The sequence below is a fragment of the Phasianus colchicus genome, chromosome 18, assembly GCF_987193195.1.
Source record: "Phasianus colchicus chromosome 18, bPhaCol1.hap1.1, whole genome shotgun sequence".
Lineage (NCBI taxonomy): Eukaryota > Metazoa > Chordata > Aves > Galliformes > Phasianidae > Phasianus > Phasianus colchicus.
In genome coordinates this window covers 12,160,841-12,187,659 of record NC_143453.1, presented here as the reverse complement: position 1 = coordinate 12,187,659, position 26,819 = coordinate 12,160,841, and the positions used below count along the sequence as shown (strand labels likewise).

At 40.9% G+C, this 26,819-nt stretch overlaps 2 protein-coding genes across 20 annotated transcripts in view; one reads left to right on the top strand and one right to left on the bottom strand.

The window, feature by feature from the left end:
• The window catches only part of ARVCF (ARVCF delta catenin family member), a 221,533-nt gene extending 209,274 nt beyond the window's left edge, over positions 1 to 12,259 (bottom strand). For 4 of the 16 annotated variants that reach the window (XM_090121003.1, XM_090121002.1, XM_090121004.1 and 1 more), the window contains exon 1: positions 11,560 to 11,770. Coding sequence is in view for 2 of the 16 variants with exons in the window: in XM_090121000.1 (XP_089977126.1) it covers positions 11,560 to 11,562 (3 nt within the window). In the remaining 14 variants the exon portion in view is untranslated. Of the gene's footprint in view, positions 1 to 7,228; positions 7,294 to 11,157; positions 11,446 to 11,559; positions 11,774 to 11,915 lie in introns of those variants that run through there. The other 12 variants (XM_090120997.1, XM_031592794.2, XM_090120995.1 and 9 more) reach the window with 9 other exon arrangements.
• Positions 12,260 to 12,569: 310 nt separating this feature from the next.
• Positions 12,570 to 26,538, top strand: TANGO2 (transport and golgi organization 2 homolog). Of its 4 annotated transcripts, none has more exons than XM_031592803.2 (9): positions 12,570 to 12,936; positions 16,178 to 16,295; positions 19,210 to 19,298; positions 20,920 to 21,039; positions 21,213 to 21,327; positions 23,973 to 24,043; positions 25,038 to 25,191; positions 25,299 to 25,403; positions 25,512 to 26,538. In XM_031592803.2, exons 2-9 carry the CDS (start codon positions 16,240 to 16,242, stop codon positions 25,630 to 25,632), a joined length of 831 nt encoding a protein of 276 aa, XP_031448663.1. In that variant the 5' UTR covers positions 12,570 to 12,936; positions 16,178 to 16,239; the 3' UTR covers positions 25,633 to 26,538. The 4 variants fall into 4 exon arrangements, with proteins under 4 accessions (XP_031448663.1, XP_031448662.1, XP_031448661.1 ...); XM_031592802.2 differs by lacking the exon at positions 12,570 to 12,936 and adding an exon at positions 12,949 to 13,166; XM_031592801.2 differs by lacking the exon at positions 12,570 to 12,936 and adding an exon at positions 13,668 to 13,766.
• The last annotated feature ends 281 nt before the right edge of the window (positions 26,539 to 26,819 follow it).

The following is a 26,819-nucleotide window of genomic DNA, read 5'->3' as shown; positions in this document are numbered from 1 at the left end:
CATATATTTTTCTCTTGGATACTACACCTACTCTCAGCCAGTTGGATTTTGTCTTGGTGTTCCACATGCCTTAAGTTTCTTTCAAGCTCGTACTACCAAAGACATCTCCATACCTAACTTCTCATGAAGAACCTACAGTTTGCTTGCCTTGTATCCAAAACAAGAGTGAGAGCACATTGAGATGTAACAAATCTGTATAAACTCAACATTGAAATTTTTATCAGAAATCTGATAATTTCTGGATTTCATGGGAAATGACAGTAATACTTAAGTTAGGTGTAGGGTTTTTTGTCTGTTGGTTTTTTCTTCTTCATAAGAAAGGCCCCAAGTGGTATTTGCTGTAAGAACTACGTTAACAGGCAGAGAAATGCCAAATATTTCCCAAGGAACAGTCAATTCTGTTCACAATTCTCTTAAAACACAGTAATTCAGGTACACCGAGTCAAACTGCAGTGATGTAAAGACAAAACAAGAGTATTAGTCATTAATCACTGGATACTAAAATGACACAACTCTTATATTCATGCATAAATCCTTTCCTATTTTACATTCAATAGAATGAAATATCTTGAGAGAATTCTTTTCCCCGTTAGAATTTGCCAACTTGCTGTAAATATTTTTCATCTATGCAGCTACTAGAGTCACTAAATAATCAATCTTGAACTCTAAGAGAAGGAAAACTGTTCTGGGGTTCTTTTTAAAACCATTATTTTCATTCTGGACTCCCCACACTGTGTGCACCTGTGATCTGTATTGTAGGATCCTCCTAATTAGATTTCAGTTCATCAAGTCAGAAAGCAAGAGACAGTCTAAGCCTGACAGCCCCTTGAAGGCTGTCCTAGTAGGTCAAATGATGGTATGTAAAGGCTTTGAGATCCCTTTCACACAAGTAAGATAAAGCTGGTCAACATTTCAGATGCCTTCAGTAATGAAAAGCAAAGTAACGGGTATTGATTCCTTTCACAACAATCTCAAAATGGTAAACAATTACAGTATGTAGCAGTACACAGTGTAACCTACATGCAGATATCCTTAATAGATTTACAGACAGCAAAAAGCTCTGATTCAAATCAGACACCGAAATTCTTGTCTCTTAACTGAGCCACTGTACCAACAGTAAAGCTTCTGAAATCTCTGCACCTTACTGATGAATTTAACTGAAGTCCAAAATACATGGAAGATCAGCCTTTCCTACAGACCTCAGTTCAAACTTCACCCTTGAAACAATCACTCCATTCTTCAAAATTCATCTTTGAATATACCGAGATGCAACTGTGGTTTCAGAAAACAAAAATTGTAAGAAATCTCTCCTTTGCACAACCAGCTGCTTTCCCATAGGTTTCAACAGGAAATAGTTGTGTTTGTTCTGCAATCCTCATTAGTCTTTCCCCTCCTTTGTGGTACCATGACAAACTACACTCTAAAGACTAAAAAGCTTTTTCCCACAGGCCTAGCTTTCTGCATCATTGGTGGACCCATGCAGCACAATCACAGAGCACACTAAATCTCTAGCCTACAGCCTCCTTTTCCCAGCTGTTTTATTGCAGCAGACAGAACTGCATTTGGCACCTGTAAGCTCTTTCACTGCAGGGATCAGTAGCCAATTTGTTTAATAAAGTAAAACACAGCACTCTCAAAACAGAGTAGTGGTTATTCATTATTCCACAGGTATTGAGCCTGTAGCTCCAAAGCCAGAAGCAGTAAAAAGCCAATAAACAGTTTTATTTATGCATAAACTGCTTATTTTTTGTGGTTCTTTCAGCACAACTAATGCTCATCTCCTGATGGGGAAAACACCTTTTCACTGTCTCAGTTCCCAGGCTAGTATGCTAGCATCACCTAACACTCACTGTGTCTTTCTTAGTTTGCATAAATCCTTCCCTTAGGCACATGGTCCTGAAATAGGTAGCATTACTGGGGTCAGAAGTGTCACACAGTAGTGACAGAAGGAGCAGCATCCCTTGAGTAAAGTTCAGTTCTTCCAAGTAACTGTTGGAATATCCCCTCTCTAAACTATTTTTTAATCTCCTGTGCTTGTTCTTCATACAAGTCCACTTATTTCTGATTAAAAACAAACAGTGCATTAAAGAAGCAAAGATTTCCTTTGGAAGATGCACATATTTTTTGAAGTTTTTAATAACTGTAGACCTAGCTTGGATTTTTTCAAGAAAGGAAAAACAGTCATCTAACTACCTAACAACACAGAGAACAGCATGCAAGAGAGGACACAGTAATACTAGGATATAACAGTGAACTACAGTCAGCAGGAGGAAACAACATCAGTGTATATGGCATCAGAAGAACTACAACTGGATTTTAATACAGTATTCCGAAGATCTATACTGGTGATGGGCTGATTCGGCATATAAATGAATTCCTGGAGGTAAGGAAGTGGTGTTACCAAGTATTATGCATTTCTTCATCAATTCAGGAGCAGTTCCTGATAGTCTCTGCCTTCAGTGCACTGAAATCTTCAAAAATCAGGTACTTGAAAGTGAGGCAAAGAGGAGACTTCGGATCACTGTACAACATCCCAGTTTGAAGAGAAGAGTTTGTACACTATATGGACAAAGCTTGCAAAGAATGGACTAGACGACCTAACAGATCCTTACTGTTTCATTTAACTTCCTCTGACTTGTTTTCTGTCAAGTCTGTTCCACAGTTTCTCTACAAGATCCATTTCAGCAAGAAGTTCCTGCATCTTATTTTGACATCAGCAAGTGATGTGATGAGTTCAACTAAAGATTAATCTCTAAAATTAAACAACGTACTTCCAGATGAAAACACAAACTGAAGTCCTTCGAGCTAAGAAGTTAGATTCTATAGAAGTGGTTTCCATGAAAAGGAGATTTGTTTGCATTGTTCTCTGCCTCAGTTGTATTCCTCATAAATTTCAGAACATTTATCCTGTGAAACTTTCAAGTTCTTCCTACTCCTCCATAGCACAAAGAGCTGGCTTTTACTTATTCTTACATTCAGATAGGATGTGAAGCAAGCCTCTCGCTTAGGACATAGAAGAACTACATCTGAAAGGAATGGACAGAATACAAGGCCAAAAAAATACAGGAAAGTAAAACATACTATAAGACAGCGCTCAAATTGCTCACAGTTCTATCGGCCAACATTAAAGTTACCAACATCAGTACCCTCCTACAGAGAGGGAAATGAGAAGAATTTGCTAAATATAGACAGAACTGTTTAGAGAGATGCCTATCCTTATTTGTGCATTCATCTGTTTAATTGTGGGCAATATAGTCCACTACACAGCCTGAAGCAAGCGTGGATGTTCAATATTCCCTGAATTATTGAATCTGGAGTGGAGACTGGGCTCCATTATGCAGTTTACAATAGTATAAATGGAAGCTTCGTATTCTGAAACTGACATTTCAAGCACCTCCAAATTACTCAGGTTGGGAACATACTAAATGCCTTCAAAACTAAGCATAGTTTTAGATGTGCATGCTGAAAAAGGCCACAGAATTTTCATGTTCACCTTATGATCCAAAATCTTCCAAATCTTATGAATTTCAGGAGTTAATGAGGTATCATGGAATTACACAAAGATATTTGGATACCAAAAATCCTGTAGAACAGACAAAGTAACAACATCACTAAAGTGACATAAGTGACAACAAATAAAACCCAGAAGTTAACCAAGAATTAGGACTTCATCTAATAATATGAATAACAGTAAACATGCAGGCATTCGTATTTCTTTAGACTACACTGAGATTACACCTGCTGACAAACTGTAGATATATTTGGACATAAAGATGGTAACACCACCCAGAAATAGAAGGCTGTGTATCTAGGCAGCTAGTGCACACAGCATTTGCACATTTTACTTTTGTCTGGTACTCAAATCAAGATTTACAGTATACACCAATCTGCATAAGCAATTACATTGGAAGATTTAGATAGGCTTCACACTCCAAGATGTATTTGTGACGTATCGTTAAAGTTTTCATATCATACTTAAAACCAAATAAAGGTTTTGAATCAACATACACACAGTAATTTTCCACTGGACTCACAGCTAGTCACCTAATCAACAAAATGAATAGAGATGTAGCAAATAAGAGATTCAGCAAGTATCTCCACAAAGCTAGGCATTACTTTAGGAATATTCTTATTACTAATTTCCTGATAATAATCAGCACTCTCTTCAATTTTTACCAACTTTAGGCTTAGAAAAATCAAAGGATAGAATCAATCTCTTAAAATACGTTCCTCAGTTAGTGAAAGACAGGAATACATATCAGTATAAGAGAAAATTACATTGCAGTTTAAGAACTGCAGTAAGGGTAACTGTTACTGCTAAAGAACTTCCAAAGTTTCAAACTTAAGGATGACAATTCAGTAGAATTCCACTGTCAAATCACATTAAAAACATCTTACCTCCACCTCCAAACACTGCCTTGGGAGAAGGAAAATGGTTTTTTATTTCCATTATCTTTGAGCCTGCAGTAAGGAAGTGCCTTGGTCCAGAATCAGAACCCACAGGAATTCAGCAAGCGCTATTTCTGCTTATAGTAAGATCTTCAATATGTAATTTACATCTTGAATTCATCATGTCATCATTTCTTGGTATTTAACTTACTAACAGCTTCTCTAAAGTAGAGATTTTTATTGCATAAATTATGGAAGGAGCAGGCTGAGGGTAGTGCAAACAGCATAAATTCCTGAATCAATACGAAATATGTCCCTGCTAGTTGTTATTCCATGTAGGTATGTTATTGATTACAGTCATAATGGTCTCACTTCAGCTGCTGTCAATAACCCACTACTTGTATTGTCACACTGAATTAAAGAACCACCAGGCTGAAAGTACATGGAGAAGTTATACCAGCATGGTATGACCCAGCCTGTGGCACAGAGAAGCAGAACACTGCCAGTTTAAGTTAGGATTCATGTGTGATACATCACTTGACATTACTTTGATAAAATAAAGCCAGATGGGATATTTATTCAGGCAGAAGAAGAGATTGGCTAAACACACTGGAAAAATTCTTAAATTTAGAACCACTACATATAGCAAACTTATGTTTTCCATACCTCAGGGCCATTACTGGGTACACTTGCTGACATCCAAAATCAAATAAAATGTTATGGGTAGTTGTCATTTCACTGGTCAACAGGTACAAAGCTTCCCTGCAGTCTGTTGTTTGTCCACATCTTTCCACTGTTTTTATCTGCATCTTAAAGTGACTGCCCTCTCTAACTCAAGTATCTAATTGACACACCTACAGTTACTGAAGCTATCTCAGCAGAAGCTGCACATCTCAGAGACAGCCCACACTTTATGAACCACGTTTGAAGTCATCCTGCAATCCACTGCACCCTGGGGAATCTCTGTAACCTCTGCTGCTCTGCATACTATCAAATGATTACTACTTCAATTTAAAACATACAAGAATGAGTTGACCCAACATCATTACATACATTCAGCTCTCTCAAAAGTCAGGTAGTTAATGCTCAGGCAGTTGATCAGCAGACAATGAATTAAGCACTGCAATACAGTCTCTTTGCTATGGGAATAACCAGAGCAAACGCTTCCATCTCTGTCCTGGAAAGCAGTTACCTGGCATTTTATCACTATGCAAATTGAATGCAGCATGTTTACTATAATGGAGGAACCACACTTCAACACTTTGGACTCAGGGGTAGAAATTACACCACCAGAGCAGATGAAATATAAACAATAAATTACTGGCTAGAATAACTCTAGTTTCATTAACTCTGCATTGCAACAAAGGTAGCTCAATTTAGACTTCGTTACAGCAAACAATTAAGATAACTTTTTCTTTGGTATTAAAAGAAAAGTGGTCATTGTTTTCATGGCAGCAGAAATAAGAAAAAGATATATATAAGCTTAGAAAATAATGATACTAAGTCCAAATCCTGGTTTCTCTGGCCAGTACTTCAAATTAAACTACTGCTTTGCACTTCAAAGTCAATGCCACCACACCAGTAAGAATCCTTACAGAGACCACTTCATTAGGTGAGTCAAAAAAACATCCAGCTGAGAATGAGAGGTCTGGGTATCAGTCCCCTAGGAAGTCCTGTGCAAAAGGAAGTATAGATGTCTAATTTTACACAGCCAAATTACTAAATCCTGCAAGAAATAGGGAGAAGAAATACTTGGAGTTTATAGTAACTATACTATGTCAGGTCTGGCCCTAAACTAGTTTAGTTTTTCTCTCTTACTTGCAATGTTTAAGCTGTAACTCTTCAGTAATGTATTTCAGAAGGCAGTAAATACTTCATAACTCTTAAGCTTCACATAGCTAAACAGTAATTGTTCTGGAGGCAAAACACTAGACTTCAATCTTTCAATGGTTCACAATAGTAACAAGAAAGCAAACAAATAATAAAAATGAAATGGCATAAGATACCTTGACAATGCCCTTTTAATCTTCAGCAAACTTGAGAATTAACGTAAGTACTGAAGCAGCAAGGTGATGATACTGCTTAGAAAGCAAAGTCTCAATTTCTGCCTGACCTACAAATCATAAGCTAATAGATCAGTAGTGCCACTAGCATACATCCACACTGTAGCTCATGAAGATCCTGCTGTACAAAGAAGCAACAAAAACACAATTAGAAATAACAAACAGAGTACATACAGAAGATTTTGACACTGCAGCCAAGGACCTTATGGAACAAAGACTGCAAACTGACCAAGAAACTGTTATATCATAGAGGCAACAGACTGCACACAGGTCAGAAACAGCAAGATCTTCCCAAGGCAATACAAACTGGTATGAACTGGAGTGAAGCAGCATACAATAACCTGCAGTATGTTCTTAACAGATCTTAGCATCTTGTGGTACCACCACCAGCATTATGTCTCAAGTTAGTTTCCCGCTGCAGACACCAAGACCCAAATCAGTAAGCAATAGCCAATGCCCATCAACACCAACAAGATCCTTGCCACTACTGTTCATAACCACTCATTCCTGTGAAAATGAAAGACAAAGACAGAGTACTAGCAGCAAGAACTAAAGATGACCCATTTAGAAGGAACTGTGTTTTCCTCTGATGAACATTTCCCTAACCAAATATACTGTAATTATTTGCAAACTCCTTCAATACTGATTTCTCCACAGAATGGCAGTTTTTCTGCCCACAAAGAAGCAAAATCACTTCTAACAAGCTCTTAACAATATCAGATAAACTAGTAGTGAGTAAACCAATAGTCATCCACAGAAAGCAGAGCTGGACTCACACAGCTGACAAAGGAGCTCTCAGTTACACAGCACTCCTCCTCCAGCACCAGCCCAAGTGATGCTCTTCCTGCTGGCCCTTATAAGAGCCCAGGGTGGCTCCACCCCTTCTGTTCAGGTGGGGAGCACAGGAGCAATCAATGTGCCTGAGCCACAGCCCTTCACCAGGTGCTCCATCAGCAGCTCAAGCCCTGACCTAACAGCTCCCCTACAGCAGTAATGGGTTTATTTCATGATTCCATTTTTTCTAAGCTATTATGGCACACTCTGAATGCAGGGGTATTTTTCTGGAGACGAACTAGTGTCTTAAACAATGTTGGATTTTTAAGATGGGAGATTTCCTTTTATCACATCCACATGGAAAGAGGGACAAATAATCTTCAAGTTTTCCAAATGTTTCTTGTATTTAAATTGGAGGAACCATTGCCTATGCTGGAAATCATTTCTTTCACATGTCAAGACAATTTTAGAGATCTCCAAGATTGAAATGCATGTGAGGACCTGTCTAGCAGCATCTAGACTACAAGAAACCTATCTTAACAGCCATCAAACAAGTGTGGGGTCAAAACTGCTTTATTGGGCTACCCAGCCTGGGATCTGTGATCTAACCACTATGACACCGGTCTTTCTAAATACACTCAACATTCAAAATCACTTTTTTCATTGTAACTGATATCAGTTGATTACAGAGGATTAAGACTTGCCAAATCAGACTAATAGATCCTATCAGTGAGATATTCAGAGAGATGCAAAGCTTCACATGTTCTGGTTCACAGGTTCCTCAATGTCCTATTCCTACTAAGCATTTTCTAGCTTGTGCAAAGTCTACATTTGTCAAAACAGATTCAGGTATCTACAGAAGCACCCACTGATTCTCCTAAGTTAACTCCTTGGACATTTTGAAAAATATAATTAAGCAAATTATTTTATATTCATTGTGGCCAACCTCCTAAAACCAACTTTAGATGGCTTTTATTTCTGTGACATTTCCATCAATTTTGCAGAGACTGGATGACAAACATTCAACTCCATAGCAAAAAAAATAATGGTAAAAGAACAGTATCAATTTTTAAAGAATTTGAATAATAAAATTAATGAAAACAAATAAGTCCAGCTGTTTCAGGGGTATTATGGTGCCTTGCTTAGTTAAGAGTCATAATTCTCACAAAGAGGCTATTTGTTTCAATGGCCATATGTCCAGTCCTGGCAACTATTTTCGGATGTGTCCAACCATGTTCTCTGAAGGAATGAGTAGTGACTAGGCACGAGCTTCATTAACTAAATTGAAATCTTCTCTATAAGAGATTAAGACATTTTATAATACCACCCATACTTATATTTCTAGTGGATCTCTTGTACATTTTCTGTTCCCAAGTTACTGACGTTCTAGAGAAGCATGTACTTTGATAGGTCAAAAAGTCTGTCAGAGCATTCCAAAACACCATGGCAATCAATGAATTTAATCACTACTTTCAAATGCCATTTTGTTTGATGTAGTGTGTACAAATTAATGATGAATAATAGATGCTGTCCATTTACTATTAAATGATTCCATGTATACATGCCAAAAATGCTAATTCTTGAAAACATGGCTGCAGTAAGCCTGGCTTCCAGCATTTCAAAAGATTAGCTATTACTTAATTGAGTCACCTATTCTTATGGCATTGAGGTTAAAAAAAACAACCATAAAAAGAATTAGGCAACCTATTTGCCTTGCATACTATTTTAGATGAATGAAATTTTAAAACATTTAAGCTAATGCAGAAGATGTAGACTTTGGAACATCAGTGCAAAGAACCAGTGGCCTTACAGAGTGTTCTGGATTGCAAGGAAAGCAGGAGAAATAGGCAAGAGCAAGAAGCACTAACAGTGAGCAAAAAACTTTCACCACAGGATGGTGGCCTTGTTGGTTTGACACAAATTAGCCAAGGGAAAACAAAAATATTTCATTAAGAAAACGTTCCTCAAGTTGCATGCATATCCTAAGTGTTTTTATTGTGGGGAGAACACCTTAAAAAAAAAAAAAAAAAAAAAAAAAGTGGGGATTTTAATCCTTAAAAATAAAAAAAGTAAAAAGAAATCCCCCAGTTTCAGATGACTCATGTAATGTCCAACTAATCTTACTGAATCCTATAAATCCTTTTCCAATCCATACTGATTCAACTCTGGAAGTGGCTTTTTTCCTCTCTCTTTCATAGGCACCGGCAAGAAAGTAAAAAAAATTATCTAACCTTTCACCTCTGATGATTATTCTGATGGCCATTAAGAAAAGAAACACCTTCAGGCTGGCCAAGATAGTGCCACACTTCGGTTCAAATGTAAAGACTAAAGCTAAACGCAATCTCACACTTGGCTGCTTCACTGTTTGTTTACAGTGCTTGTGCCAGTACCCACGTAATAAAACATTCAGAGCAACAAATTATAAACCTGGTACCACAGGAACTCTTAACAGGTTTCCCTCACAATGCATCAATTCTGACAATAACAAAAGCCCACCAAAAACGCTGCAGAAATCGCGTGTTGCGTTGCATCAAACCAAATACAGAAGCTTAGTTTTATATAACCAACATGCATGCAGATGGTCTTCATGATAAGACTCCTACTCTGAACTACAGTTTGTACACAATATGTTTGCACAAAATATACAGCAGGAATTTTGCCCTTCCTAGGCAACATCCTGACTGAACATAATGGGAATGTGTCTCCCTTTGCAACTGTTACCAGTTCTGCCCACATTAAAGAACTTCTGAGACTAAAATCCACTGCAGGGATTTTAAATGAACAGATGAAAAATCAGAGAAGGTAAAAAATTGCCGTCAATCCTAGCTAAATACCAGGTCAAATCCGAGAGCAGGTTACATTCATGGAATTTCAGTTACTCACATTGACAGCAACTATGGCAGACAAAACAAAATCAAAGTCAACTCTGTAAAGATTGCATATTAAATAAAATACATTCTAAGCACCTTTGGACAATACATGAGGATAAACTGCACAGTGAAAGTATGCACTGTGACAGCACTGTTCTTCTAAACCTCGCACTCCTAATACATTCCTTTAGCCAAGCAAAGGGAAGATAAACCCATTTGCCTAATGGAGCATGTAATTTAAATATTTTAGGCAAGCGTTTACAGAGAGCTTGTTTAAAATAAATTTAACAGCCATCCGTCCAAGCAGCTTGCATGATGAAAGGCACTGCGTAGTTCACAACTTATTTTTTCAGAGCTATGCAGCCCCTTCAGTTACTCCAACCATGGGGTATGCTGTTTTACTGAATATAACTAAACATCTCTTCCCAAGGAGATTTAACGTGGAGCTGCAGTTTTCTCTATTGCAGTCACATTCCTAAAGCCACTACAATTTCAGCTCTTAATGCTGCACCATGCAGTCTTCCACAATTCCGTAAACAAAACACGTTGAAAATTATGGATACTTAAAGGAGTGATGTACTTAATGCAGGCTGCAGCACTTCATCGCAGGAAGATACAGTAAGCAATGCCAATATTCCATCATGGAGAATCACCATTTTTGCTATAAAGATTCTCATTAATGCAGGCAGTGCTGTTACACACACAAACTTGTACCTGCTGTTACTAGCATTGAAACAGGTCCTCACTTGACTTAAATTTATCAGCCAAGGATTTTATTACATGCTAGGAATACATGCTGTACTGTGACCTGCCTAAAGCACAGCAGTACTCAGTAAAATGCAAAGGGTATATAAGGATTACCCCTTCCACATGCACAAAGAAGTGCGTCCATCTAAAAAATAAAAGGATAAAGACAGCCTTTAGTATAGGTACGCTTAAAGCGAGCATTTTAAAGAGTTGTGTTCAAGTTCCGCAAGCGTTAGATTTTAATCATGCACGGCAGCGCTGCAGGGAAATGAAAGGAAGGGAAAAGGAGAAAGAAAAGAAGGAAACCACCTAACTTTGGCTCCCAAGTTCGTGACGGATTTCACGTCAGTGAAGGAATCGCTCCGTTCCGTTCGGTCTTTGCACAGAGCCATCTCGCCCGCAGCCGGAGCGATGCCGCCCCTCCATGACACGAGCCGCCCGTCACAGCGCCGCCGTGCCGAGGGGCCGCTCGGGTGCGCGGCCGGCAGATGCGGCTTTAGCCATTCGTACGCATCAGCTCCTCCCCGCGTAGCTCGCGATCGAGCGAGGCACGCCGTTAAACCCGAAGCGCCGATCTTCGGCGAACAAAGGCGGCCGCTCCGCAATCGCGACGCAAAATCGCCCCCAGACGCGCCGCGCCCCGCGGACCCCGGAGCCCAACCGCCGCCCGGCCCGGCGATCCGCTCACCGCCTCCCCGCCACCCCCGCCTCCTCACCATCTCCTCCGCTTCTCCCGCTCCTCTGCCCTCGGCTGATCTTCCTGGCCGCCGCCGCCGCCTTCGCGCTGTGGCCGGGAGCCGGGCGTACGAGGGAAGGAAAAAACAAACGGCGCTCTTCAGCGGAGCGCAGGGCAGCAGCCGGGCAGCGCGGCACCCCCGCACCGCCGGCCCCGCAGCGCAGCCCGCACCGCCCCGCGCATCCCCCGGGACCGCGGGCCTCGCCGCCTCCTCACCCGGCGCGGCGGCACGGGGCCGGCCTCCCCCCCTCCTGCTCCTGCCTACAAAGGGCACCCGGGACCATGTCTGCCCCCGGGGGAGGCGGGCGGGATCCTTAACCCCTTCCTCTCGTGTACCTCTGCCGGGAGTATTTTGGCTGACGTTTGCGGCGCGGGGCGTTTCTGCAGCTCGCCGCCGCCGGGGCCGCACAGCGCGCAGCTCCGAGGGCGGCGCTGACAGACGCGCGCCTTCCGAAGCCGCATTGAAAATAAGCGACCGCCTGCGGAGCGCCTCCGGCCGCGGCTCCTCGCGCGGGCCCCGGGCCGCGCCGCTGCCGCCCCTCAACACTTTATTCTTTTAATCGGGGCATTATCATTCCGCAGCATTCACGCTGAAAGGGGGGGGTTGAAGCGGCACCGCCGCCCGCCACACGCGCGGCGCGGCGACGTGCGCGGCTCTGAGGGGGCGGATCTGACGGGGCGGCTCTGAGGGGGCGGCCCCGCGCTCGCGCTCCCGCCACCGGCTCAGCCTTGCGCTGCCCCTCCGCAGCCGCCGCGCGAACCGGCGCGCGCCGCCAGCAGCCGCGAATTTTCCTATTGGCCGCTTCCTCCGCGCTCGCGCTCAGCAACCAAAATCTCATTGGCTCTCTCCGCTCTCTGGCTGACCGCCGCAAACCGCGTCGGCCAACGAGGCCGTCCGCCCGAGCGGCGCGGCCCGCCCCCTCGGCGGGCGCGGTGCGGCTCGCGGCGGGAGGCGGGAGGGTCCGGGGCGGCCGCTGAGGCGCGGCCAGGGCCGCTGCCCCCCCTGCGTGACGTCATCCGAGCGGCGGAGCTCCGTTGCGGGGGAGCCGAGCGCTCCTGCGGGGGTGCGGAGCGAGGAGCGCGGTGGGACGCGCAGGGAGCTGCCGAGCCGTGGGCTTGCCCAGTTTCATTGGGCTGGGATGATTTAATGCCGCGTCAGGTGGTTCTGCCGGTAAATCCGTCACGTGAGCTGCCCGTCCGGCCGCCGGCAGCGAAGATCCCGCATCACCACCTATGGACGCGCATAGCGGCCAGCAGCCGGGCCGGGGCCGCCGCCCGAAGCGCTGTGCCGCGGTCAGCGGGGTCTGACGGGACACTGACAGCGCGCTCGCGCGTTCCGGCTACGCGACGGGACAAAGTTAGTAACAAACATCAGAGCTGGTTCCCTTTTAGTTTTTCGTGAGGAACTCGGGACAACCTGCGAGCTGCTCGCCCGGCTCGCGGTAGCGGCTCCCAGAGGCTGACGGCTCTGCCCCCGGCTGCCCGCAGCGCTGGGAGCTTCGAGCGGCACCGACGGCGGGGCTGAGCGCGGAGCCCCCGGACGGCGCCAGAGCGGGACGTCGCCGCTGCGGGGCACGGCAGGGGCGGGTGAGTGTGACGGCTCCTCCCGGTCGTCAGCAGATCTTCAAAACCCTTGGGCAGGTCAGCGCTGCCGTCCCGCTGCTGGCGGCGGGGGCTGTGCGGACGATGTGCTTAACGCCACGGGACCGACGGCAAGGCTGACCGCCGACCCCGGGTTTTCTGCTTTCAGGATGAGAGGTTTTGCCTCGAAAGCCACGTTACAAACTCGTACAGCCCTGGAAGGTCTTTCCATTAACGTTTATTCACTTGTGCATACGAAGTTTATTATTCTCAGACGAGAGCGGTCACGGGTTTTCTGCTCTTCCTTTGGAGGCACTACCATAAAGCATCCTTAATTTACAAGTTCCACTGAAACCGCCCGTTGCCTCCCGTGAAGGAGTCAGAAATAGGGCGGAGGGAAAAGCGGGGGCACCTGCGCGCCAACGGCCCTGAGCGACGCGGGAGCCAGCCAATGGCGGCTCGAGGAGGGGAGGCGGGGGATCCGTTCTCCAATAGCCCGCGGGGGGCGGGGCTCCCGCAGCCAATCGGGGCGAGTGTCGCTTTAAACTCGCCGTGGGGCCGGAAGCGGCTCTGCCGGGCTGTGCTGCTGTCCTCGGCGCGCGCTGGGTGAGTGCGGCGCTGCGCGGCCTTGCGGTGCCTGCCGGGTGCCTTCCTGCGTGCCGCTGCAGGAGCTGTCGGCTGCGGGTGCCCCTGTAGAGCCCGGGCTGTTGGGTGCTGCCTGTGTACGGCCGTGCCTCTCGGCTCGGCTGTAGCTGTACGCGTTCCGGTGTTTCGGTTGTGGCTGTAGTGAGTGTGCTGTTTTCCTTATCAGTGCCTGTTAATAGGAACCAAGTGGCTAAGAAGTTGGCTAGCGCGTTTCTCTCGCTGTAAGCTGTGTGCACACTGACATAGAAAGGCCGGGAGCAGGTGGGTGTGGTGGGCTCTGCAAAGCGTTTCCACTGACTGCTTCCTTGTGTTTCCTGAGTATAAGGAATGGTAAACAATTTCTTGTCATGTTCCTCCCTGGAATAGGGAGTAGCTACTTGTGTTTGCGTAACAGGAGGAAGAAATCCAGAATGGGCCCTGGGCCTGCAGGGGGAGAAAATGGGGACACAAAAATAAAGATCAGGTTATAAGTTTGAGATCATCGAAATTGTCAGCGTCTTCTTCCTTACACATTATGTTCTTTAATCCCATTCTGGTTTGCACTGCTGCCTCCTGCAGTGAAGATGGTCCCTTCACCCCGGTAAGGTTACCAGCCCTTCATCCTTCAGGAATAGTCTTCGTACAAAGCAGCCTGAGAGCTGGCACAACAGCATGCACCTCTTCCTTCTCACCCATATCTCACTTTCAGCCCTCCTACCCTTGCTGTGATTTTTTTTCCAATTGCTCCTGATTGCAACTGGGAAAGTAATCATTCTTTTAAATGTCTCAGTTCAGCATGGAAAACTCATTGTAACACTGAAAAAATATCCATCCAGTTTTCTTCTTTCATGAGCTTTTGAGGAATGTAGTTCTCAGTTTCCTGTAAACAAATTGAAAAGAAGCAGTAAACCAGTTGTAGACTCTGACTGTGAGTTACTGTTGTGCTACATAACCTGTCAGAATTAAGTGACTAATGATCTTCAGGTGGTCTTTTAGACTTGCCTGAAGAACAGTTGTGGATCAGCTTAGAGTTTGCTGTGGTAACTGACATGTTATTTATGGCACTTCATTTGGGAGAACAAAATACATAACAAATGACTTCATTTTTCAAAGGCTGCTACTGGGAGATCTTATGAGTGAAGTGGTTTTATGCCAAATTGTGAATTGATTGCTTCTAATCAACCCGATGATGGTACAAACCTAGGAAAAGAACATCCACAATCTATCACAATTTGGTCTCCTGTTACCTCCTGTAACCACTGCTTTCTCCTGGCAGTGTACATTCAGGTTTTTACCAGGACGTTGAGCTGATAAAACTGCACGCTGTGCTGATGACAGCAGCACAGAATAAGAATGGCAGTTATTTCAATGTCATTTCCAAGCCAGCAGCCCCATTTGGAGCAGAACGCTTAATTTCAGTGTGTTTGTTGACTTTTGTCAGGCTGGTCTGTGTGTGTGAGAGGTAAGTTAAATAGCAGACTAAAAACAAAGAAATAGAGGAGATTGTTGCCATCATTTCATGCATGAAAATGGTTGGCCCGTTGACGAGGGATGATAAAACTGGATGTTACAAAAGCCCATTATTTGGAAGCAGTAAGTTTTTGCAGGGATTGCAACACCTTCTTTTATGTGAGTATAGCCTTGAAAGAATGACAGTTGTATGAAGATATTTGATTAAATATCTCTGTAGTCATCATATCTTACTCTTTGTCTGCTGCAACTAACAGTAGCAGTAATTTCTTATCTAAGCTTCTTATAAGGTAAAACAGTGATGAGGTAATTGGAATGATATAAGAAAAGCGAATCAAAGTTAAGTAACTGAGATAAGAGTGTGCAGCAAGAAAGCTAGTCACTGAAATCTTCTATGCTAAGGCAAGAGTTTTTGAACACTGCTTCTCTTGAATGAGAATTGACTTCAGAGACACACTTTTAGTAGTGCAGAGCAATGAAAAGTAACCAGAAGTAATTTAGAACAATCTTTCTGGTCCACATGACTTATGGGTTTCTGAAGAAATAGCAACTCTATACCACAAGGTCCTGTATCACAGCTTGAATAGTGAGGCTACGGTCTATTGATTGCTGTTATGTCTTTATTGGAATAATGATTCTATAGAAGGCTTTCTTTTGGAGTATGTTTATAAAACATTAAAGAATTTTAAAAGTAACCAAACCCAAAGCTGATGTAGTTCATAAAAGTCCAAGAATGGCTCTTCAGCTTCCGTATTTTATTTGCTTTTGCTATTTGTTTTTTTTGTATGTTGATGACCAAAATATATTTAAACCAGTTTTTCAGTAAGCAAGGATATGAGCATTGCAGTCTGTAAGCTTCACCCCAGAGGCAAGGTTATCTATGTGATTTGTGGCATAATAGATGATCTGCATTTTCTTTGTAGGCTGTTACAGAATGACCTTGTGCTGAGCTTTTGTGGGGAAAAAAAGACTTAATCATTCTTCAATGTGCATCATTCTGTTCAAATTTGATCCTCGACCGGTTTCAAAAAATGCCTACAGGTAAGGATGGCTGAAAGAGAGCTGTCTGTGTAATCTTCTGTACAATTTCCTGTAGCCTATGTTTGAATTACAAACTCAGGAGTCATTACTTGGTGTTCAGTTATACTCATGTAATGTCTAACTTAGATTTTCTCCATGGGACTACTTGAGGGGTTCTCAAAGGGTCACTTACATACGTTGTTTTGCACCCTGGTCAGAAGGCTCACTCTTTAGTTATGGGCCTCTTGATGGTAATCAGTCATGTGGTGCAGGATGCATCCTTCATAAATTCTAATCTAGAGTTCCAAATTCCTGCCTTGTCTTGTATCCTAAAAGCTAAGGGGAATCATGTTTGATGGACCATCAATTGCTTAAATGATCTCAATTTTCTCATTACTTTTTGTTAAGCAGAGCCTTGCTCTCTACCTCTGTAATAAATGATTCTGACCAGCCTTGCATGTCAGCAATAAGTACTGTGCCATGTTGTTCTTGGTGGCTGATCTTAATTTTATTGCTTCAATCAAACGCCTAACTTCAGTTCCTTTGTTCCTTCCTTCACACAGCCTAAAAAGGCTAAACCTTTTTTTTTATTATTATTTGGAAGAAAGTTGAGGTACCTAGTTGTTGGTTTTGTTTTTTTTTTTTGTTTTTTTTTAGTTTTTACTATGGTTTCTTCACCTTCATCTCAGCTTTCTGAAGAACATAAACATCAGCTCGAGATGTTGCCCAGTTCTTTGAAGAGTATTTAGCTATGAGACTTCCCTGCGCTGGTCTGCTGCTAAATGTACTTTTCCTCAGGGCTCCTTGTGTAACATTGTACTTGAGCTCCCTTTACTTCACACTGAGCTCATGGAACACTTCTCCCAGCCCAGAGGGGTTTCTCTGACTGCAGGCCTGCTGGTATGTTTGTCCACCTCAAAAAAAGACATCTACAGTTAGCTTTTATTATCCATTACTTTGTTTCTCTTGGTGTCTAACCATTTAAAGTTGAAAAGACAAACTGGATTTCTTTGGCCAAGCTAAACAATGTTCTCCATAATGCTTGGGAGGGTTTCCCATCCTAGGGAATTTCCAAATTTCCACAGCAGTACATTTGGCTACTTTTTCTAAGTTCCTGATTTAGCACAAAGCTTGCAGATGATCTTCTAAATGCATTAATGAATTCCTGTCTTCCTGTATGTTTGCAGCTTACTGTTCTGCCCTTGGTGTTCTCTCTGCAGGCCCATGAGAAGTAAAGCTCAGGGCAGTGTAACAAATGCTTTACTGTAGTCATTATCAAAGTTATTGCACTGCCCTTATGCTATTCCAAAATATACTGTGTGCATCTTAAGAATAAATACGTTTTAAATTTCAAAGCTATAATTGGAGACTTTTTATGGAACTGAATTTCATTGTATGGAATTGCTTTAATAGAATGATTTCTCATATTTTTATCTGTCTCAACATTTAAATAAATCTTAATGAGTTAGCCCTAATACAGTTAATTTCAGCTGTAAAATAGCTGAACAGGCCTTTTGCAATTTATTGGATGCCAAGGGTCATTTCAATAGTGATGCATTTCACTGTGATTATGTTCCACAAATGACTAAATGAAGATGCTTTGAATGTACCAACCCTGCCTACTAGCCTTGTGCTAAATGCCAGAATCTATATATAAACTGAGTTGGGGAATATTCTACCACACTGGAAAAAATCCACTTAATACTATTTAGGTTCCATAAACAAATAGTGTTTGCTTCACTAGGAAGAACTGGTCTTTTTCCCGTGCATCCTGTATGTGAACCACTTCTCAAAGACCATGCTGAGCTACGTCTCCCACACTGGCAGATGCCTCTTAGGATCCTCTTTCCAAATAAGGAGCAGTGGAAGCCAGACATAGTGGTGACAGAAAGCATTCTGAGTGTTATTTCCTGCTTATGTGTTCTTTAAGAACTATCTGGTTGAGCTGGATATACAAAGGCTATACAAACCACTTTGAGTACAGGATGGCTGTGGAGTAAAACGTGCTTATTAAGAAAGAAATGTTTCATCCAGCAGCAGTTTTCAGTTGCATATTTCTTACAACATCTGCCTACTTCTGACTGAGCAGCCTCCACAGCTTCCTTGTCTGCTGCAAGGACTCTCATTACATATTCACATCTTCTTTCCTGCTGTTCTCAGGTTATGCAGCAACCATACTTGCAGAAAAGTAAAAACAAAAAAATAATAATTATTTGGAAAACAACAACAACAACAGCAACAAAAAAACCCAAAGGGGAACACTCTCTCTCCCCCCACATACTTCTTGACTGTTGCAGAAAAGCATGCTTTCCCCTTTGCATCTCTGCATTGTTGAGTGTGCTGTCTTCTCTTCATTAATCGAATGAATTTCAGTCAGGATGGGCCTTGGAGGCTGTCAGGTTTGTCTCTGTCCTGGATGCTTTCAGACAAAAGTGTTGTATCTTTCTACTGCATAAATAGTGCTTTAGTTGTTCAAGTTAAATTAAAAAATTCTGTGGTTATGTGACTCTAACTAAAGATAAAAAAATATATTCTTGTGCTTCAGATAAGCTTCCTATAACCTGCAAGTTCCCTTTAGAGTTCCTTGGGATTTTTTTGTTCGTTCTCTTTTTTTTTTTTTTTAAGCTGTAACTTCACGTGCTGAAGAATTATAAGATTGCTTTTCAGTTTTAACTCAATCTCTTGCTTTGCAAGCATTTTTCTGTTCTTGGATATGAGCCTCATTCATGCAGTAAGATGACCTTGTTAAATGTCTCAGGACAGTGTGAAAGAAGGCTGTGGTTAGCTGTTGTTCAGGTTCTATGCTGATAGAAGTGAGATGCTGAGATAAAGGGTGGTTTAATGCTTACAGTGAACTGTTGCTGTGGCGAAAAATATTCTGTTATTCTTTGTGTTACAGAATTCCTATTTCTAAGTACACTCTTGTGTTCTACAGACTTATTCTAGCAGCTAATAGAGATGAATTTTACAACAGACCATCCAAATCAGCAGATTTTTGGGACAGCAGCAATGAAATCCTGAGTGGTACGTAACGTTCTTGTATTTCTTGTCGTCCTGCGTAGGAAGTGAGTTGTGCTGTTATTGTCTTATTTGTGTTCTAATATCATGTAGTGGTTTTCCTCCCAGTTTTCTTTTTACTGAGTTTAGGCCAAGCAGTGTAATGGAAATATAGTAATATGTTTGTCCATCACAAACAATTACTTGAGCTTTGGCAGATTGCTGAAACGCTTTCTTAAGTAGATGGAATTAGTTACTCTACAGACTCATTGTCTGTACTAGTGACTGGAAATCATTACAACAAACCTCAAGGAAATTCTTCTAGTTTCTTATCAGTAATTTATAGGCTACATAGTGGTTTTAGTTATTGATCCATTAGTTTATTAGATTTGGTCCACAATCAGTTCAGTAAAATGCAGTTATTCAGTTGTCTAGTTTTCCTTTGTAGGGAATCTATCTGCAGCCTTGGGTAGACAAAGCAATGCTTAGATCCAAGGTAGCGAACAGTATTTGCAAAGTCACAGATGTTATTGTCACACGTTGTGTGTTGTTGTCATTGGCAGGGAGAGCTGTGAGGATAAATGACTCCCACAGCACTGCAGCTCCCTTACTTCTCAGGCTCTGCCTGACTTTTCATTTTTGTGCCAGACATTCTGGGTGCTGCTTTCCTTGTGACACAGGAACTTAAAAACAAAGAACTACCCTGAAAACTGAAGAGCCCTGAACTTTCCCTTACACCTTTGTCATCTCTGCCTCTATTTGGCATGAGAACACACGTTCTGCATTCAGTGGGTCTGCCTGTGGAGAGCCCATTAATATACTCCCATTAAGGTAAAATTGTTAAATCAAAGCAGCAGTTCAGAGGACGAAAACATTAAATTCTTTCTTTGTGTGAATCAATGAATATTTTTGGATCTGATATGTAAACATATGCAATTCCTGGCTTTACATCAGTGTAGCTGTATGTTTTGTTTTTGTGTACCTTTTAGTTAGGGTGAAGATATTAACAGTGTGTTCTGTGAGGATGTGACAAAGCTAAACTTGACACTGAAATTTTGGAGACTGAAGGAAGGAAAGGTTTTCTGAATAAGCATCCAAGACGTGGTTTTCTTCTATAATGAAGGATCTCCTATGAGATCTGGAGTTGAAATTTTTCCAACAATATGCATAGGAGAGTCTTGGCTGTGGCTCCTTGTAGCTGCTGACAATTAGCACACCCCACCTCCTAGGCAAGTTACTGTTACCACAATATAATATTCTGCAATTACCTAAATTACTCTAAATTGTTCTGGTTACTTCTAAAGTCAAACTCGCCAATAATGTAAATCTTCTGAGATTTTCCTTTTGAATTAACAAGCATTATGAACCTACTTAGTTTTCTGTGTATTTTGGCTTACAGGCGTAGCTTATAATTTCACTTTTAATACAACTTTTACTCATTCCTCATCATCTGTTATTTCATTAACTTGTTAGTTCAGAATTGTGGATGGGTAATAGAAGTGCTCTTACCCTCATGCATACTTGTCCAAAAAGATAGTACTTACTCTATTTTATTCAACCTCATCAAGGCTCTTCATCTGTATGAAGAAATTGTTTAACATTGAGATTTTTGAAGATGAATGTAATAGCCTACTCCTTATTTTATTAGGTCTGGATATGGAGGAGGGAAAAGAAGGTGGGACGTGGCTGGGAATCAGTAAGAAAGGCAGGATGGCAGCCCTGACAAACTATATGCAGCCAACGACTGACAAAAATGCAAAAGGAAGAGGTATGAAGGGATATTATTTATATTTTTTATTTATCCTTTTATGAAGGAATGTTTTGTTGATTACTGTTACATTCTGTTGGTGGAAGATATCTTCTGTAGTATTGTTTGTTTTACCAAGCCTTTCAGATTAGTAAATTCACGAGGTCAAGTTGCTCTGTTTACTTCTTTCTTAGGTGCTCTTGTAACGAACTTCTTGACTTCAGATCTGGACTGTTACTCTTACTTGAAGAAAGTTTCAGTAGAAGGACATCTTTATAACGGATTTAATTTAATAGCAGCTGACTTGAAGTAAGTCTACAAACTTCAGTGTCACAGCAGAAAGATAGTAGTAGTGAAGTACACGTATTTGTTAGCACATGAGTGTACTAATATAGAAGCCTGTCACAAGACGGGCTCTCACTTCAGTTTCTTTTGCCAGTTGGCAGGTAAGAGCCCGTTGTTACCCTGGTTGTAATTTCCTTTGTTTTCTCATCTTTCAAATGCTTGATGGCTACCTTGTATTCTAACTATTACTTAGGAGCTCGTAATTAGTCTTTTCCCTGCAGACTGTGTTATGATTTTGAGAGAGCAAAACCTTGGCTCTGTAATTTCTCAGAGATGTACATGCTTCTGTTTGAGTATAAAATCTCTTATCCTCAAATTTTCAATCTAAAATTCAGTTTGCATTTATATTTTCTATATCCTTCAGGCTTCCTACCTTGAAAAAAATAAACAGGAACAACCAAAAATCCTATACTACAAAATGACAAAGAAAATCCCATCCAAAAATTTGGACTTGATGACTTACTGCTTTTCCATGCACAGTTTATGTACAGCTACTCCAGCCTTAAGTTTTGGCTGGTGAGCCACAGTGACTTAGGAGAGAGATCAGTATTACAGCATTGGAACAGAAGTTGAAACTGCTGTGTCTTTATGGGCTGGACAAGCAAGTATCCCCCATTCTACTCTTCATTTTTTCCTGTTGGGTGGCATGCTGTGGCGAGGTTAGAAGAGCTGAGAGCTGAGATATTACTGTCAAGGTTCCCTCCTACCTCCCCACTTTTGATGCAAGTGTGGTTGGTTGTTGCTTTCTTTCTACTGTTTTGTGTGGCTTTGTTGTTCCCTTAAGAAAGGCTTTTATTTCAAATTCTGCCTATTTTTCATTTTTAAATTTACTGTGTTATGGTGGGAAAGTGAAAGAAAGCTCACAGATAACCAAAATCTAAACTGAATTTATAAAGGCAGATATGCCACCTGTAGAGATAAGAGTGTATTTCTGTTTTTTTTCTGCTTTGAAACAAGCAGAAAAGTTGGTGCTCTCAGAATGTTAATCTGTAAGCTTGTCAGGCAGTTAGTGTTTGCTGTTCTCCTTTACAATTTGTTATCCTACTGGTGACTTCACAAGAATTTTTCCTTTCCTATACATTAATTGTTATCGTGGTCAGAGGACTTGATTTCTTGTACTCTCTGCCACATACTGCTGCCTGGCTGCCTTTCATAGGTGTAACTTCAAAGATAATGGAAGAATTTTTCTTTCTATGTTTTTAAGAAAACACATTACTCAACATGCTTGATGTATCAAGCAGTAAATAGTTTTGATTTTCTTTGTTTTAATTTAGGTGTGTTTAATAGTTGTAAAGTCTGTTAGCATAATGATGTTAAAGTAGTTTTGACTGACATTAATAAAATAGTAATTCATGTGTTACTATTTAGTTTGATTTTTTTTTTTTAAATTCTATGCTAAGTTGATATTGGGAATTGTCTGCTCAGCTGAATAGTCCTTCTGTGGTGGTGCAGGTCATGATTTCATGCTAGGTATCACTTTGAAAGCTGTATGTGTTAATTCTCCATTGTGACATCCTTAGCCTTGGATCCTCTGGTGAAATGAAATTCTTGGCGAGTTAATGATGCAAAGCAATTTCTATAAAATATATAAACCTGTCATCTTAGAAAATTGGAAATAGTCCTGAGAGAGATGCGGGACATGTGTATAAATGGAAGCTACTTTCCTATGTAAATAGAAAAACATTATGGTAGCTGATGTTGTTTTGTTGAACCGTGTTACTGCTCAAAGAAGAGACTGAAGCCTATTCTTAACATATTCATCTCTTGTATAACAACAATGACTGGCTCTGATACAGTGGTGTGAAATGGAGAGGAAACTTCCAATTGGAAGAGTAAATGAAGCAGTGTTGGAAAGGGGTATATCTGAGCATATGATACTGCTGTCTGTAGGTGGCATGCTTAAAGAGAGATTTACAATGTTTGAGCTCTCAGGTCCTCAAGAAAACAAACTTATTTTCTCTCAGTATTACTATGATGACAGAACAGTATATGGTACAGGTGCAATGATGTGAGAAAGGGAGCTGGAAAGCAGCATAAGGGTTGTGAAATCTGGTCATTTATTTCCACAGCTTTGTATGGCTTATTTTAAACAAGCATGTTCATTGATGCTTCTAGTGTCATTCATTAACTGTATTTTATACATCCTTATTTGCATCAAGGCTAAGACATGTCATTCTAGCTCATGGAAAAATAAGGAGCTGGAAATGGCATCTCTTCTTTATTCTATTTATGGTACTCAATCCAAATTCAACTTTAGCTGCAAGTTCAGTGATGTTTTCTTTTAAATTCAAAGAATATTTCTTTTTTCAGGAGGTGGAGTTTGCTCGTATTTACAGTAAACCTGCCTGCTTTCCATGCAGCAGTTCTGGGTTGTACTGAATTGCATTACCACTGTGTTTAAAATGATGGTAACATTTGACTGTGGTGTGATATACTATTTCAGAGGAGGAGAGTAATGATATTCATCAGTTAATTTCTGGGCTGTGATGTCAGAGCAGTAACAGTGACAGAAACATCTTGCTGTGTTCGAAGGTTGTGTGGAATTAGCAAGTAATCAACTACAGACACTGGTTGTTTTTCAAGGAGAAATTCTTGTTTGTATTTTTCAGTACCACCAAAGGAGATGTAATTTGCTACTATGGAAACAAAGGAGAACCGGAACCTGTTTTCTTAAATCCTGGTAGGTTTATGTCTAAAAGGTTGGAGTATTACTCTTACTTTAAAGGACTCAAAATATAGTCATATTCTCCAGTATTTTGTCTGCTTAAGCATTTCTTTGCTAACTTTCCTTGCATTCTTAAACATAAATGCTTAAATTCATTTAAGTATTTGCTAATATATCTCAGTAAAGCGTCAGTAGTTTATAACAAGTCTATCCTTGTTGGTGTTCCAATCTCCACTGCAGTTACTGGAATGTTACTTAATTGTGATCAGGGGACAAAGGTTTGTCTCGAGGAATGGAATATTCAAAGTCAGAGGTACCTTTCTTACTTTGCAGAGTTAAGACAGTAATTTGACTGTGCCCCCCTAGGGACAGAATTGGCTTTAAAAAATAATGAACTTTTGTCTTTAAATCAGGTAGACTGATTTAAAATATTTAAAATCTAGCCCTTTGCTGGCCAACTGTGTAGTATTCATCACCAAAATCAAACAGAAGTGGACTGAGACATGAGGAATGCTTTAGCTGGTTGATAACAGTTGTGAAGAAGGCTGTGTTAATATACAAAGGCATATTTTGCTTGCTTAAAATGTTGCTCAATGCGTTACTGCCAATAGACAAATAGTTACTGTACCAGTTATGGCATAAGTTCTTGGAAACAGCTATTAGATTTTTGTACAACTACAAGCGCAAAACAGATTTTAACACAAACAAAAAGCTGGTCACTCCTGTGTTACCTCTGTACAATATGAAATTGAATTTCACATTGATTTCATAATGTATGAAGCTTGGAGAATTGGAATTGCTTTACAGAAATAAAGCCAACCATGTAGTGATTAAGAGTTATTTTGTGTTTAGGCTGTGCAATACCCTCATGTTTCTGTTATTGTTGTGCTCTGGGCAGGGAATCTTTGGTATTTCACAAAAGTCTGGGAAAATGTTAAGTTTTTTTAAGTGTTACATGCTACATTTACATGTTATATTTTGTTCTCCTCTGATGCATGCACATGTATAGGAATATATGGACTAAGTAATTGTTTGTTGGATACACCGTGGAAGAAACTTCAGTATGGGAAACAGCTTTTCACAGAAGTCATCAACAGAAGTCAAGACCTTGCCAAAGAGGACTTAGTGCAGGAGCTCCTTACAGTGATGAATAATCAAGAGCCGTAAGAAAACAATATAGAGAGGCCAACTTCACAGAAAACAGCTTAGTCAAGACATAATATGATGGAGAATTAAAAAAAAATAATAATTTCTTCTACAACTTTTTCAGTCAATTACCTGACCCTGCAATTGAAGATCAAGGGAAGGAATACATACGTCCCATATTGAACAAGTATGCAGCTGTGTGTGTTCGTTGCCCAGGGTATGGAACAAGGTAATATTTCCTGCTGGACCAAAACATATTCAATTCAAATGTATGTTGTCATAAACGTTAACTCTTTACTGAGTGTTCTGTATTTCTTCTGCCTTTATGTTGTTTCAGAACAAACACAGTCCTTCTCATTGATTCAGAAGGAAACGTTACTTTCACAGAGCGCACCATGATCAACGAGGATGTCAGCCAGTGGAAAACAAGCACCTATGAATTCAAACTGCACATGTAACAACTTTCCATGTGATTGCATTGTAATAAAAACAATGAAAACAAGCTGTTAAGCTCCGGGAAATGTTTTCTGCCAGCCTTTGGAAGCCAAAAAAAGCAAGAGAAGCAAAAGTTGTTTCAAATAGATCGTGTAAGCTATCAATCTCACAAATCCTTTGCATAAAACCATGTTTCTTGCTGTTCTGATATTTAGTTACAACTTTAAAACAAATGTCTGACCCTGTAGCTTTGTTTTATCATCTAAGCTTAAAAAAAATTGGAAAGTACCAAACAGGATACTGTGACTTGCATATAACTGCTTTATTTTTATTTCAACCAAAGCTGAGAATATATGCAGCTTCTTGGAGAAGCTAACTTTCAAATCTAAATTTTATCTAAAAATTAGATTTTTATCATTTGCACTTGGAATTGGAAGGAAATCAGCTGCAGTTCCATTTCTTTTCACAGGTTCCTTTAATTTCTTTTCACTCAGATACAACTATCCTGTATGATGCCTGAAACCAATGTCTAGCAGTCATAGAACATAAGATCAGAGGGATTGTGAGACCACCTGGTCTAACACCTGTTTCCAGGGCAAGGCTGTCTTTGCCCAACATGCAAGTTCTTGCTTTTTTTTTATGTATGTTTTAAAGAAATACTAACCTTGCATTCAATTCAGAGGAGGAGTAACACTTGCTGCCTTTCTTTTTTACAAAACTCCCCTCCCTTCAATATATAATTCTAAGATTGTAAGCTGATGCCAATGTGCTTTAAATGCATTAAGTGCTTTAGTAATATTTAAACTTGTCACTATGCCATGGTGCATTGTTCTGGAGAGGGTGGGGAAGGAAGAATTCTTTGTTTTGTTTACTTGTAAATAGTACAGCAATCGATCTTAAGTACTCTCAAACCTAGTTTTAGAACTAAGTTGTCACTGCTCAGTTTTATTCAGTAAAGTTTAGAGTTGTTTATCTTTGAAAAGAATAAAATTCTGTACTGTGACATCTTGTTTGCTGATAATCTCGTTAGCAATATTAGTTTTTTTCCTTCCCCACCAGACAGATAAGGAATAATAATGCTTGCAAATGGAAACTGAATATGAAGTTACACTAACTTGAGACAACCTTAGTTATCTGCATATCTGCATGTTGCAGTTGAGGTGAAATTTGTAATTATCTATAATTACAAATAAATTGATGGAGAATTCAG